The sequence below is a fragment of the Helianthus annuus genome, chromosome 15 (assembly GCF_002127325.2).
Source record: "Helianthus annuus cultivar XRQ/B chromosome 15, HanXRQr2.0-SUNRISE, whole genome shotgun sequence".
In the NCBI taxonomy this organism is placed as follows: domain Eukaryota; kingdom Viridiplantae; phylum Streptophyta; class Magnoliopsida; order Asterales; family Asteraceae; genus Helianthus; species Helianthus annuus.
Genome location: NC_035447.2, coordinates 28528815 through 28544522, shown reverse-complemented (window position 1 = coordinate 28544522; position 15708 = coordinate 28528815). Strand labels below are relative to the sequence as shown.

The following is a 15708-nucleotide window of genomic DNA, read 5'->3' as shown; positions in this document are numbered from 1 at the left end:
CCAAGGCAATAAGGGCGAGTAGGGAACAAAAAGGGGCTTCACGTGCGCGTAGAAACCACGAATGGCGACACCCAATTAATGTTTGACGACTGACACGGGTGACAGCCTGTCACCTAACCGTCATATGTCAGCATCAGTACAATACCTTTTACCAACTTGCCTGCCACAAATCAAGTGTTTTCAAAATTCAAATTATGAAAACCTTAGCTTGAAGAAAAGAAAATGTCTTTTACAAAGAAGTATCTTCACACCTTGCGCCAAGCAACTTGTTTTCCTCTCAACAACAAATGCGCACACTTCATTTTTTATATAGTCCAGTGCTCCACCTACTTGCCATCAGCGCATATGAGCAACACTGGACTTGGGGGACTTGAAGGGGTATGGTCCTAAAAACCTCGCGCAAGCGTATAGGACCATACCATAACTTCATTCCAGAAACATCTTGAACAAGACCCTACGCGGCCGCGCCGCCGTTCTAAACAAGATTTGGAAAGATCAGTCTTCGATAACCATGCGCCGGAGAAAGGAAAGACAAATATTCAACTAATACCTTTGCGCGGGCTCGCGCAAGGGAACGGTTAAGCTTGAAGATATAGTCCTAAACATGTCCGCGCGCATGAAATCAGTACTTCAACAAAAGGAATCTTTTCTGTTACAACAGAATGGACATGTGGCAAAGGTACAATGGTTTACAACTATAAATCTTCTAGAAGGTCCTAAGTAATCATCGTGCATGCCTTCATTTGGTTAAAACCGAATGTGATGTGGCATCATCCTGCACACTCATCTAAATCACGATGATGGCAACAACTTAAAGGAAGATCTACACAAAACCACTTTCCACGTGGCTCCCCCCAGCCGTTGATCACAGGGGCGGATCTAGAGCTGTTTTGGGGGTTCCTAGGAACCTGTTCGGTTTATAGTTAATGGTGTTAAGATCTATAGAAAATTCTGAAGGAACCTTTTAATATTTTGTATGGGAACCTTGTAAACAAATTGATAAACTGGCCTGTTGGTAAGTATGTGCGCTTATTAAACTGAGGTCTCGTGTTCGAGTCAGGTCGAGCCCCTTTTTCCTTGTTTTTTACGTTTTCCTTTTCTTTCAAATTTTAACTCAAAATCGAATTAGAATTAGGGTTTACTTGCTGCCCTTCCCCCTTTCCCTGTTGTTTATTCTCAAACCCAAACACAAACATGTCTGATGTCTCCACTCTCCAGCCACCAGTCCACCACACGCCATCGGCGGAGCCACTCCAGCCTCCACGACTCAGTCACGCAGCCCCTTCGCCTTCCCTTAGTCACTCTCTTGAGCCCTTAAGGTTCGTTTAAACCCTATTGTTGATTTCAATGGTAGTATAGTAAGCTTCTTTCTTTTTTACTTCATGTTAGTTAAACTATGATGGAGTTCAGATTATAAAAATTTTTAAATCTAAAACAGAAAAGAACTGCTGCAATTTGATTTGAGGTTCAAAATGGGTAAAAATTTTAACGCCCAGAGATAAACAAGAACAAGCTTTATTAACACCGGCAAACAATTTGATTGGATTGTTTCCCATTATTGGAGTGATACAATTATAATGTTAAAAGAATAATCAAAGAAATTTCTTAATATACTAATAGACTGAGTAACTACATTATGTTTCCTGGGATGTAAAAAAAACAAGAATTTTGGCCTAGATATTCTTCTCATTCTCCCATTTTGATATGCCATCCCCTTTAATTCTTTTTTAATTTTTCATAAGCTCAATGTTCTATACATTCCACAAATTAAAAGAAGCTATCAAATTGATAACTAAGACTTAAACCATAATTGGTGTTGTAGTCACATTGTTAAGGGATGTTTTTTTTTAATTAGTAAAAACCATCTTATTTATGTTACTTGTTTTTAAATTTATTATGATGATGTTTTTTCCATTATTGTATCGTATTTTTATTACGTGATAAACCTTACATGACCCGAACTGTCGAACCGACCCGTAATTTTTTATGTTCGGACATATGGTATTAGAACATTTAAAAAAGTGAACCCCTTGGAAAAAATTTCTGGATCCGCCACTGGTTGATCAGAACCACGATCTGTGTGCATGGATGGGGAGTTAACTATTAACGGAAAAAGAAGTAACCGCTAACGAAAGGCAATTTCCGTCATTACCTCCGTCACCTTTTTTGGCGCCAAAACCTTGGTTATAAATATGAGAATTCAGGTATGATCTCACAGGCTACTTTCACATACTTTCACTCCTACTACTTCATCTTTTCCTTTGAGATCACTGTACTTATTCTCACGCCGGAGGGTGGTCACGGAGAGAACCCCCATTCTCCCCATGGCGAGTCTAACGGCTTTCTGTTTTGCAGTGTTCTCCAGCGAAGTAGCCCTCAACTAGCAATCGACGAGAAGATTAACCTTTTTATGCAGGAACTAAACCCCCAGATCTGATTGATTCCGGTCAATTTAGATCCACTGTTTCTTCACCGGGAGAGGAAGTGGTGGGTTTTGGGGGAAATTTTGGTGTTGTGCTTTGATTATTAGGTGAAAGGTTAGGGCTTATAATAGAAAACTAGAATTTTGGCCCATGTCACGCGTGGCGCCGACAAAGTCGCATTTGTGACTTCATTACATGCGTAACGATGATGACATTAACGTGTGGTGCGCACACGTGACATTACACATTTTTACTTTGTTAGCCACATTATGTGTGTGACAATAACGCCATTAGACATAGATAGAAAAGAGTATGTTTTGGACGTTGCAGTATAAAGGCGTAAAAGTAATTTAGACAATGGTGTAAAGTCGTAAAAGTAATTTAGACACTAACGTGGTTAGGCATAGAAAACAAAGTGTGATGACATTAACGTGTGGTGCGCATACGTGACATTACATGTTTTTTACTTTGTTACACACATTACGTGTGTGACGATAACGCCATTAGACATAGATAGAAAAGAGTATGTTTCTGACGTTACGGTATAAAGGCGTAAAAGTAATTCAGACAATGGTGTAAAGTCGTAAAAGTAATTTAGACACTAACGTGGTTAGGTATAGAAAACAAAGTGTGATGACATTAACGTGTGGTGCGCATACGTGGCATTACATGTTTTTTATTTTGTTACACACATTACGTGTGTGACAATAATGCCATTAGACATAGATAGAAAAGAGTATGTTTCTGACGTTAAGGTATAGTAAATATGGTTTGCCGGTTTCAAAGTCATGTATATGTCCCTTTTCCCATAAACAAAGTTTGAGGGCTAATAGTGAATGTTGTCAAAAGTTTAAGGTTAATAAAGAAAGGTTCACCGACCTTTCTCTTTAAGATATAGTAAATATGGTTTGCCGGTTTGGTCAGAGTGAAAAAACAACAACGCCCCTGTGGGTAATATAAAGATATCAGTTAACATTCAAATCAACTAATGAAGGGTTATGAAGTGTAGCGCTTTTCAAATATTAAAGTTGTAGATTACAATAAGTTTCTTAGAGTCGTCCATAGTAATTTTTACCTCAAACCAGAAGATTATAAATTGAGGTATACTCTTAATTTAATTAAGGTTACATGTGGATAAATACAAGTTTCCAAGTCATATATATGTCATTCCCTTTTCCCATAAACAAAAAGCCTAAATCCAAAGTAACATACATATCCATCTACACGAATTACACCTTCTAATGCAATGACGGTATAATAAGTATCCAACCAACCTAACCTGACCTAACAAAACCTCATCATCATGATGATACCACATCGCTCATAAGTCGAAGCTTCCTCCTCCATAATTCTCCTTCGATCATCTTCAGATTCACTTCATTCAACCCTTCAACACCACCTAACTTTTCCGCCAGGCAACCATATTTCTCAATCCTCTTCAATTTTTTATTTATTTATTACAATTAATTCATATTATCAAACCCTAGAAGAATTAACAATCATGTGTAGATAGATAGATCATCCATCCTTTTGTTGCTTTAATTTCATCTTATTATATTATGTTATGTGGTTTAGCTTAGGTGGTTACAGATCTAGGGTTTGAAGATAAAAAGTTTGTTGAAAAGCACTTTTTTGTTGTTGTTGTTGTGTGTATATATTAGGTAGATATAGATAGATATGTGATTGATGGATTGAAATTTGAATCATGTTGTTGATTGTTCTGTTGTTGATGTTTATAGTAGGCCGCGGAGATGTCGACACCGGCGAGGAAGCGGTTGATGAGGGATTTCAAGAGGTTGCAGCAGGATCCTCCTGCTGGAATCAGTGGTGCTCCCTATGATAATAATATTATGCTCTGGAACGCCGTTATATTCGGGTTGGTGGATTACTTGTTGTGTTTGTTTGTTTTACAGATACAGATTGCTTTTGTTACTGATTGCTTTTGTTTTGTTTTGTTTTTCTTGCAGTCCGGATGATACTCCTTGGGATGGAGGTACTTATATCTTCTTCTGTACAATACATATATATATATATGTGTGTGTGTGTGTGTATGTGTCAGGATACTTAGATTTATAATTCAATAAAACATATCACTACAGAAAATGACTACTATGTTAAAAAGACTTGAGCTTGCATAGCCGTGCTTAATACACTATCAAATACCATGTGATTCATATATGAAAGCCATGGCGTTGAAAGGGTTTAGTGATCCTTCGTGTTTCTAAAGCACGTTTTTTTTACGGATAGTGTCATCATCATTATACTCGGTAAATCCCACCAATAGCAAAGCAAAGGTAGGGTCTGAGGAGGGTAAGATGTAGACATCCTTACCTCTACCCCGTAGGAATAGAGAGGCTGCTTCCAGTGAGACCCCTGACTCGATAGTAGTTTTGCATCAAGCCTTGGACATAAGGCACATAACACTTTTACAGATAGTGTGAAAATCACATATCGTAGGGCCATCATGGGTTTGATTATGATATTGTTAACTTCTTATTTTTGCATATGTGTTTTAAACATTATTAATATGTCATATCTATGGTATTCAACATTGGAACTTGTTTTTCCGTTGTTTGATAAAACTTTTAAGGGTTTGAGATAACAAATAGAGTTGCTAATGTTATTAATCATTTTTATTTCTGAAAGGTTTAGTACCTATATGGTCAGTATGTTGTATGGTTGTATTCCTTTGGTAACATGTTGTGGGCATTCTCAGGTACGTTTAAGTTGACACTGCAGTTTTCAGAAGACTATCCGAATAAGCCACCAACAGTACGCTTCATTTCAAGAATGTTTCATCCAAACAGTAAGTTGTCATTATTAACAAAATCATAACTTTTTAATTAATAGATGTGTATTTGGGGCATGTTTTTGTCTATTAGTCTCTGCTGAGTCTCATTAGAGATGTATACAGGCATCACCAAGATTATTACTTTTCAATTAGTCTCATTAGCTTGTTGCAGTCAACTTGGTAAAGTTGTATATGCCAATGAACTTTCTTTCTTAACTAGTTTTTTTTTTTTTTTTTTTTTTTTTTTTTTTTTTTTTTTTTTGACATTGTTATCTTATTAATATTTTGGTTTATACTCCAGTTTTTTTCATGATAAAATGTAGCATTTTTCCTTGGCCATAAACTCAAGTTTTCTTTCTACCATAAAAAGTTATCATATTTTTAATTAAAAATCGGAATTATAGTTGATAACGGTAATCTAACCTTAAATGGGGTTGGACCAAGAGTCTGAGCCTAATCTAAGCAGTTTTGCTGGTTAAAGTTAATATGCAACTTGCAACCAGGCAAGCATACTATATACTGTTTTATATTTTTTATATACTTTTTTTATATTTTTTATATATACTTTTACAAAACAACAGATTTTGCCTTTTGTACTTTCCATTCATATTCTGTGTTGGTGATGGTTACTTCATTTTTTTCCGTATTCACCAGTCTATGCAGATGGGAGCATATGCTTGGACATCCTTCAAAATCAGTGGAGTCCAATTTATGATGTTGCTGCGATACTTACTTCAATTCAGGTGAGCTAGCTTTAAGCTTTATTGATTTGTAACATGGCTTATGATCTTTGAAATTTAACATATTTGCGTACTTGTTAATCTAGAGATGTTTTTAAGATATACGCACTTGGTTGCTAGACGTAATTAGAAAGTTATATATAAGCAGTTTGGAATATCAAATTAGCAATATGAATACCTTTATAAGCATAAGCATTTCCAACTTTCTAGTTCACTTTAGTTTCTCTTAAAAACTAAATTTAAGTAAATTAAAAATACAATCTACACTCGGCCTATGCGTCTTGAGTGCGCCTATGTGCTTTGACAATGCAGATAGTAGGTAAAGCTGAAATGTCACAGCAAGAAGTTGGTTAGATGTGGCATAACCAGCAGTTAAAAGTTAAACATAATCTTAAGTAATTATTAGTGCCTCCTTTCTGCATCATGTATTGCATGGGTCGTCAAGTCGTCAACCTTGATGTATTTCAAATGTTAAGATTTGGTAGTGTTTTTTCAGTATCACAATGAAGAGGTCATTTAGGGAAACCGTTAGAAATTTGAGAAGAAATATAGAATCAATTTTACTTGATAAGTAGCTGTTACTTGCTTTAATTGGCCAACCTTTAATGATATTATCATTAATAATATGTGTGGGGGCCACCCTAGTATTTGACTTCTTTCGTTATGGCCACCCATATATCAAAAAACTCTATATACCACTCAAGTATGTATCTGTTTTTGCCAATATCAAATCTGGGACAATTCACAATTGTATACTGGAATAATACATATGGTAATTTTAAATATGAAACACCAACCGTCCCCTTCTTAAGTTCATCTTTCTTTTATTGGTATTTCACATTTAGAACCTTTTATTAATTATTAAATTGCATTAAGTTATGGGCATTTTGTCATTAGAATTCTCAGAGATACATTTGGCCAGAATTGGTATAAATGTAATCGGTTACATGCATAGGTGGCCTAAAAAGTAGTTTCGATATGTGGGTGGCCATAATGAATACTATATAAATATCCTTGTTGTGACTGAAAACCGAAGCATTTAATAGTAACATCATGTATTCTTTCCATTGTAGTCGTTGCTCTGTGACCCGAACCCAAACTCACCCGCCAACTCTGAAGCAGCACGGATGTTTAGCGAGAACAAGCGCGAGTACAATAGAAAAGTGCGTGAGATCGTTGAGCAGAGCTGGACTGCGGACTAAGAATCAACCTGTCGGGGCTGTATCATGAGTTGTAAAAGCATCATTTTCAAGGCCTTTAAATCAATGCTTGTTCAAGAATTCACCCAAAACATTAATAATGGTAACAACAAATGTTTAATTGCAGGTCATGATATTTGAGTTTTATTTGTAGGGATTTTAAGTATCTTATATTTGAACTATGTTCTGTTGCTTGCATTTTATGACTTGTACATAATGATTTCTTGTAATATATTGTTTTCATATTTCCCGCTTTTTTCTTGGTTGGATGAGGTGAGAAGTGTGTATAATTCAATGAGACGACGCATGGTCTTGTGATGACCGCAAGCTGTGTTTCTCGTTAAGGAAAGTTAGGGGTTGTTTGTTTACCTCTTAATGAGGCTCTTAATGGTTCAGACCTCTTACTGGTTCAGCACTGTTTGTTTCACGAGCATATATCTGAATGGTTCAGACATTTGCCTCTGAATGGTTATACAGAGTCTGAATGGTTAAGACCTCTAATCTGAATTGGTCAGACATTTGCCTCTGAATGGTTAAGCATTATGCAGGCTCTTAATGGTTCAGACCACTTACTCCATTTACTGGTTCAGCACTTAATGGTTCAGACCTCTTACTGGTTCAGCACTTAACCATTCAGATGTTGCTAAACAGCCCCTTAGCCTGGTCCGGGTGGTTAGGTTTTGAAGACCCATGGCATCGGCACTTCATGAACCAACCTCCTACATACATGAATAAAGCAAGTTATAGGAGGGTGTGTTAAAACCGTTGGAACCAACTTAACCGTCTGAATTGAAGGAAGTTGGCTAGTGTGGCCGGCTTAAGATCCCAAAGAGTTTCCATTTTGGTTTCCGGTTTGATACTTGGAATTGTCGTGCCGAATCGACCATTTAACCTTTATATTTTTTACAAGTATGTATCTACATAGATGTATTATAATCATGAACCATCTTCTCATTTTCTAATACAAACTACAATATAAAACAATCGGCTCAAATCGTCAAGCCATTAAAACCAAACTGACAAAACTGGATGGTTTGGCTGACCTATCACATCCAGTTGCTTTAAGTCGTCGTTCCTCGAAACAATAAGCTTGCGGGCTGGCTCGAAATTTATGTCAAAAGTGACCGAAGCGTGGCTACCCATTATTGATGGTTGTGTGTTCGAGGTTATTATTTAACATCTATCTATCAACTACTATATATCTGTGTTCATGTGTTTCTTCTACTTTATACTTGTTTACATATTGTTTTTCAACATACAAATTCCGAAAGAAATATTTCTTAACATACATAGATTTTCTAAAATGATCATTAAAATTGTAAACAATTTATTCACCCACTTTAGGTTCTTAAGAATTAGTTGAATCATATACCATATTGTCTCATAAGTCATAACCTTACTAGATCAATGTTCTTTCACCATATCCTGTAATATATCAGACATCAAACTTTCTTCACCACTTTCACGTGTTTGAGGTAGTAAATGTAGAACACATTTATACGATTACCTATTAAACTGTGTAAAGAAATAACTTAAATTAGCACAAAGATTTAAAAAATTTTAATTATCTTGTTTTACATAAAACATGTAGCAGGGAACTTTATGTTTTTAACATCATCATAACGGAGACTACCCCTCCATTTAAAAAAAAATTGTAAAGACGAAGCACTTAAAGAAAATCACATATAGGTTACGCTCCATATGACTGAAAAAATCAAAACAGTTAATAATAGTTGAGAGTTATCATCAGGGTCGGCCTAATGGCTTAAGACTTGAGGCAATTGTCTAAGGCCCACAGGGCCCAAGATAAAAGCCCCTCTGTAAGACCCATAACTTGAAACTAAGAATTTATAAAGATTTCTTCCATTTATAAGGTTTATACAAGAAACATTAATAAAATATAGGTTAACGAAAACATTAGTGTCTTAAGGATTTACAAAATAACGTTAACATCGTTATGTTTAAGTAAACGACTAATCAAAAGGCGGAAGCATCTTCATCATTTGTGTTCGGTTCTTGTATACGCTTGATCCCATCCATTTGCATCTTAGTATAGACCTAAATAACATTTAATAAACTTAAATGATAGATATAAAGAGCTTAAATGATGTTTGATAACATATCTAACTCAAGAAAACAAAGATTTGAAATACCCGCCGTAAACTACGGTCTATGCGCCGTAGCTTACGGTGCATGTAAATTGTCTAAGGCAGAAAGGTAGCCTACGGTATACAACCGTAGGTTGCGGTTGAGGTCTGCAGTTTTTGTCTTATCTGCCCTTTTTCACAAAAACCACCGTAACTTTTGACCGCTTATGCGTTTAACTTCACGTTTGTTCTTACGTGATCATAATTTGATCCTCTACAATTGGGACTCCAAATCCACCACCCGGATTAAGAAAATTCTATTCTATAAGCTTTCGGCTTATAATCCTTTACGAAATTATTCGACCCATTTGCATTTTAATAACAAAACTCACTTACACGCATCACACTTACACGGATGTGATATCTACGAACTATTTCCCCATTACTCGGGTTGCTATCCTTAAACTTTTGGCATCCATTATCCAGTATGCATTCATAATTATTCGACCCGTTCAACCATAATTATCACAATTTCAATTTGCGAAATTGTTCATTAGTCATAACTCATAATCCGATTCTTTTGACTTATAGTCCGCGTTTCCGTTTCTCGGTTTATGCATATATTCAAAATCCTACCCAATATCCGGGTATTATACCGAAGTCATTATTTATGCAATCATTCCGGTATGCATTAAGATTTCATTTTGACCTGTTTGGTTAACTTAGCGAAATCCATCACTTTTATACAACCAAACCTTTATCATTTCATCATTTTGACCCGTTTGCATGTTTTAATGAAGTCCTTCACTTTTAAACAAACAAACCTTTCATAAATTCGTTATTTTGACCCGTTTGGATGTTTTAGTGAAATCTTTCACTTTTAACAACCAAACTCTTCATAATTTCATTATTTTGACCCGTTCGGTTAACTTAGCGAAATCCATCGCTTTTATACAACCGAACTCTTCATGAATCCGTTATTTTAACTCGTTTGGATGTCGTAGTGAAATCCATCACTTTTAACATCCAAACTCTTCCGTTATTCGAATATATCCATTCGGTTCATTCTTATGAAATCCATCATTTAAGAATGAACCGAATTTCATGATTATAACGACAATGTTCAACATATATTGAAACAAAACATTAACAAAATTCTGCGAAGCGTGAGCTACGTATGTTAAAGCTTTTCTTTTAAACGTGCATTCGCTCCGGCTTGACTTCCCGAAGCTTCACCCGAGTTACTTAGTGTTAGACAAGTGAGGATGTTCGATTTTGATTCGAACACATATTTTAGACCGAATTTGACCTTCAATTTGTGCAATTTGTTGGAACAAGGGTTTGGGTGTTCTTCTTTCTCCTGATCGCAACCTCAAACACTGATCGCAACCTCAAATACATACACACACATATGTGTTGTGTTTTTAAATTCATATGTTTTAATAGAAATAAGTTTTCCCTTTTTACCGCTTTAGTCCCTCTAGTTTTGTTTCTTTTCTTTTCTTTTAAAAGTTTCCATTCATGGTTTATTCATATATTTCTCTATTACTAACTAGGTTTAATTTTCCTAGTTAAGGGTGTTAGAGAATTCAAGCAATCATATTTGTGCATATAAATATATATATATACATATACATATATATATATATACATATATATATATATATATATATATATTGATATTTTTAGGGTGTTACACCCTCATATTTATGTTTGTAAGTTATACACTACTAGTGCTTAAATATGATAGGCCTACTTCTAAGAAATATTTATTTCTCACTTTTTTAAGTTTCAGCCCTCATATTATGTTTTTTCATGTTATATCTTGTTTAGTTTATTTATGTGAATTTATTTGTGTAAAAAGTTTGATTCATGGTTTAGAATTGCATTTGTTAAACACATGATTTTGTTAATTAGTTGATTTGCGTGAATGATTAGAATGAGTTGATTATTATATTTTCCGTTCCCAAGCCCAGATAAAGAAAAGGGTTTAGTGCAATGAACTTTGGAAAAGTGCCCTCGATTTTAGTTTTGCTTTGGTCCCCCAAATTGGTTGAATCGGCCATGCCTCAGTAGATGTTGCTTTGCAGAATCATTGTTACAAAATATTAGAAGAACACTCCCCAACAAATCTCACAACAATCTTTTTAACATTCTAGTGATTTATAAGACACAATTAACACATTTATTTGATTAATATGGAAATCGGGTACCGTCCAACAAATGCATTTATATACATATTAGCTTGCGGGTGCTTCATTAGGATGCATTGTCAGTACTAGTTCTACAAGGCATCTTAACTTTATATGCCCTTGATTTCACTAGCTACACCTGTAAACCTCGTCACATCTTCAAACCTATTGCTAGTTATTCTTATGTCATTTTGTGATCAATACCTGAAACCATTATGCCTTCAGTTATGTTACACATCAAATAATAGAGGGGTCAATTGTAGTGGTCAAATACTAGTAGTTGTACTTGTAACAATTGATCCTTTAAGAAACGAACGAATGATGATAGTGAACGATCGATGAATTGAGCTGGGTTATACTCTTCTTCTTCTCTCTTGAGTGTTTTTCTTCTTCTCTTTGTTGATCTTATAGTTTAATTGCCAATTGTGTTCGTAACAATAGCAAACCCCCATAAAAGTTGTACATCTTGCGGGGTTTACGTGTGAAATATGTGAGTATTCCTTACAATAGTCAAAATTGACATTCCATGGTTCATAACTTCGGACTTTGGATCCATTTCTTCCACAAATTGACAAAAGAATCCCAAATTATGCGACCTTGCTAAGAAGCTTGGGTCCATAACCCTGGTTTTGAATAACACAAATGAGAAACGAGGTTTGTTACTAGTTACACCTTTACTGTGACAGACGGCAAAATAATTGGTAATTCCGTACAACTTAATCACGGTTAACATATACAATGACGTGCATTAGACTTAATTTTGATACAATTGAGTCTCATAAGTCTAGCAATCCTAGGATATACATTTACATTGCATATCACATCAGCGTATTCGACGCGTCGCGGTACGATATAAACTATGTCAGAAGACGTTGGTAGACAATGCGAACACACTATTCATGCCAGGAGAATTCCGGTATTCCCTGAAATGACAAAAATAAGACAAGAAATAATATCCGACATGATTTATATACAAAACCCTAAGTATTGAAAAACAAGTGTACATGATATAATTTTCCGAAAAGATGCATAAGCACTAAATTGTCCAATTCGATGTACAAATTTATCAATTCCACAAACCGGTTAATAATCCAAGAATCAATGAAGCACTATATGATCATCAAACCATGTTAATGATCACATAGAATACCAAGAATGTCACATGTATCACAAGGGTACAGAAAGGAATATTAGCATGTAACATTATACAAAGTGGCGGTAAACAATCCGATAACGACACTAGTGTCATTTTCGACATCTAAACACTAGTTAGACTAGTCTAGTAAACTAGTTAACCATATTTATCATCCTAAACATTTAATTAACACCCTAATACCCTAATCATCTAATCCCCTAAATATCTAGATCCAAGTATTCATCACATATTTAAATAAACAAACAAATCACCAAACCATAACCTACACCCCCCCCATTTTCTGTCATCATGGGCCCCACATACCCCGTGATGTGTGATGATGATGATGATGAAAAGGCATGGTCTTACAAGAAGTTGTTTTGACTAAGAAGTCTTGCAAGATAAATAAGCATTAAACACTACCATAACACCTATCATTCTCTACTTCAAAAATCACAACATCACTCCCTTCTTCCCCCCTTACAACCTACAAACTCTCTCTATAGTCTCACCATTTTCATCTTCTCATCAACCAAATCTAAGACTTTCAAAGGCGACCCAAAGCATTACAAGGTGTTTCAAAGGGTTTACAAGTTCAAGGAGTTTCACGAAAGGTGTTCTTACACTTGTGGAGCTTTTATCTTCTTCTTTGTTCATCAAGAGATAATCCTTAGCCCTTGTGCCAGTAGTAAGATCCTAATACCTTTTTTTAAGCTTCTTATTACTTGTAGAATTCAAAAGTACAAGTGGATCATCTTGAATCTAAACTTAAAATACATGGAAAACCCTAACTAAAACAAGATAATCTAACTTATGTATGTAGTTATGTATCATTCTTGTTGCTTATATAGTTGTAGATTGTGATATAAATAAAAGGTCTTGCAAGTTTGTTGATAAAAATAGATCTAAACAAGTATATGTTTAGATCTAGCAAGATCCATCAACAAGAAGTGTTACGAACTTGAATGTACTTTAAAATGATTTTTTTTTTTGTAAAGTTCAAAGTATAAAAAATATGTAAGAATCATGGTTATACATTTAGATCTTGAAAAGGTAAAAAATAAAGTTTCACATAATCTTGTTAAAAATGGATGAACATGATAAATATGACGTTTTAAAAGCCCTAAACTTTGTCTACAAGTTCATACACTTATTGTTGAAGAATTCATGTAAATATGTTCTTGTTGAGTTTTGATGATTTGATGAGTTGAAAATTTGTTATGACTTTTCCACGTTTTATAACGTCTTTAAAAAACAAGGGTTTCGAACCAATGAACAAAGACGAGTCATAACAAAGATTCAAGATGAAAGACTTATACATGGTCAAACTATAGGCCTAAGTGCCTTAACGAATTAGGACACTTGTAGGTTGGCATACAAAACAAGGAACCACCCGAGATTGCTAGCACATTAGCTCGGAACGCACATAGTGAGTTCATGTCCCCGATTTTAAATACAGTTTTATGTTTCCAAAATCAGGGGGAAATACATGTTATTAATGGTATGATAAGCTAGGGAATGAAATAAACATACATCATGTGCTCATAGGTTAGAAATACAAGTAGCCATTAATCACACATGCAGACCGAGGAACGAAAGTGATAGATGTATTGAGTTTTGGCGAGTTCCACTCTTGGTCCATGAGGCCCTGAAAAGTGTTTTTGTGTCCCAAGTTAAGGGGAATGGACAATACATCGTCTAGATTTGGTTGCTTCCTATGTCGGCACACATATTAATGTCATTGCAAAACATTAATGATCAACAAATTTCATAGACGCTTTACATACTGGGTTTTCAATACAAGATTTTCAAATATTTTAGAGATTCATCTAATACAAAACAAAACGCATGAGTTCGCCAACTTTATATTAACTTTTCAAACTTACATGTATTTCAGGAAAGTAAGTAGATCCTGCACAGTTGAAATCAAGGCACAAGGATCACAAGTCGATGCCATCTTTTGAAGGGTTTGGTTCATATATTTCGCCTTCACGCGAAATATAGGATGCAAAGCCTTGGTTTATTTCAACAATATTTTGTGTAAAAGTCACTTGTTGGAGTTAAACCTTTAGGTTATGTCTCATGAACAAATACTTGACTTGTAATTTGTTTTAAACAATCTATGGATGGGCATCGTATCTATTTTTGTCATATAGTATGTTTACTTTATCGAATGCAATGAAAACTAATCTAAGTTCACGCTTCCACCACAAGCCGGTGTGACATTTACTAGATTCTTCACTAACATGGTATAGTTTCAGTATTTCTAGAGGGATGAATCTGGGTCAATGGCTACAATTTATGTAGTTCCAAAACACGAAAAACTCAATAGCAACTTTTCTTTCATAAGACACTATTTAAAAAAAAAGAATTCCAACGCTTATGTTTTTATTTAATTTGAATTGCAACGCTTGCGTTTAACAAGTTTACTTATTCTGGTGCATGTTATGTGTAAGATGATGTATACTCAAGGTTGTAAGAATCGCTAGGCGCTAGTCGGTCGGTGAGGTACCGACTACTACTGATTAATTGGGATTAATCGGATTGAGATTTTATATGTATTTTTTGTTTTATATATATTCACACACATTTCTTTATGTATTTCTGTAAGTAGACGTGTTTTAACACCTTATTCGACCCATACTTTCAAGTAGATAAGATATTTGCCGTAATTTACAGGTTTTAGCCAAGAATCTGCCTAAATTTGGCCGGAATCGCTAGACTACCACCGGTTTTTGGCCATTTAGGACTGGATTTGACTACTGTTGACCGCCTACTAATTAATTGAGATTAGATAAAAATTACTCGGTGAACCTGGGACTAGCGATTAATCGACGACTAATCGGGATTTTAACAACCATTTGTATACTTACCAGTGTTGTAAGAATGGTTAGGCGTTGGTCGACGGTGGGGTACTGGCTAGTGATTAATTGGGATTAATCGGATTCGGATTTTATATTTAATTTTCAGTTCTATATCTATATACACACATTTTCAAGTAGATATATGATTAATTGCTTGAATTTACAAGTTTTGTTAAGAATTTAGCTGAAATTTGGCCGGAATCACTAGACTGCCACTTATGTTTGGCAAATTAGGACTGGATTTGACCATTGCTGACCACCTACTGATTAATTGGCC

The 15708-nt window shown here is 35.1% G+C and overlaps 1 protein-coding gene and 1 long non-coding RNA gene across 4 annotated transcripts; both read left to right on the top strand.

Annotated features, from left to right (window-relative positions):
- The first annotated feature begins 3667 nt into the window (after positions 1-3667).
- On the top strand, positions 3668-7407 carry LOC110911143 (ubiquitin-conjugating enzyme E2 2). 3 transcript variants are annotated; one of them, XM_022155730.2, is made up of 6 exons: positions 3668-3838; positions 4166-4299; positions 4391-4416; positions 5140-5229; positions 5869-5957; positions 7028-7407. In XM_022155730.2, exons 2-6 carry the CDS (start codon positions 4175-4177, stop codon positions 7154-7156), a joined length of 459 nt encoding a protein of 152 aa, XP_022011422.1. In that variant the 5' UTR covers positions 3668-3838; positions 4166-4174; the 3' UTR covers positions 7157-7407. The 3 variants fall into 3 exon arrangements, with proteins under 3 accessions (XP_022011422.1, XP_022011421.1, XP_022011423.1); XM_022155729.2 differs by having other exon boundaries at positions 3669-3838; positions 4163-4299; XM_022155731.2 differs by having other exon boundaries at positions 3715-3844; positions 4163-4299.
- A 5551-nt stretch (positions 7408-12958) lies between these two features.
- LOC110909528 lies at positions 12959-14718 on the top strand. The gene is made up of 2 exons (XR_002575425.2): positions 12959-13255; positions 14465-14718. It is a non-coding gene; the product is annotated as an uncharacterized LOC110909528 (long non-coding RNA).
- Positions 14719-15708: the final 990 nt, after the last annotated feature.

Excerpts from the sequence above, each read along its gene's own strand:
- LOC110911143 (XM_022155730.2), top strand. The coding sequence starts at position 4,175 with ATGTCGACACCGGCGAGGAAGCGGTTGATGAGGGATTTCAAGAGGTTG. Across the intron at positions 4,300-4,390 it reads TGGAACGCCGTTATATTCGG|TCCGGATGATACTCCTTGGG; the intron begins GTTGGTGGATTA and ends TTTTTCTTGCAG. Across the intron at positions 4,417-5,139 it reads TGATACTCCTTGGGATGGAG|GTACGTTTAAGTTGACACTG; the intron begins GTACTTATATCT and ends GGGCATTCTCAG.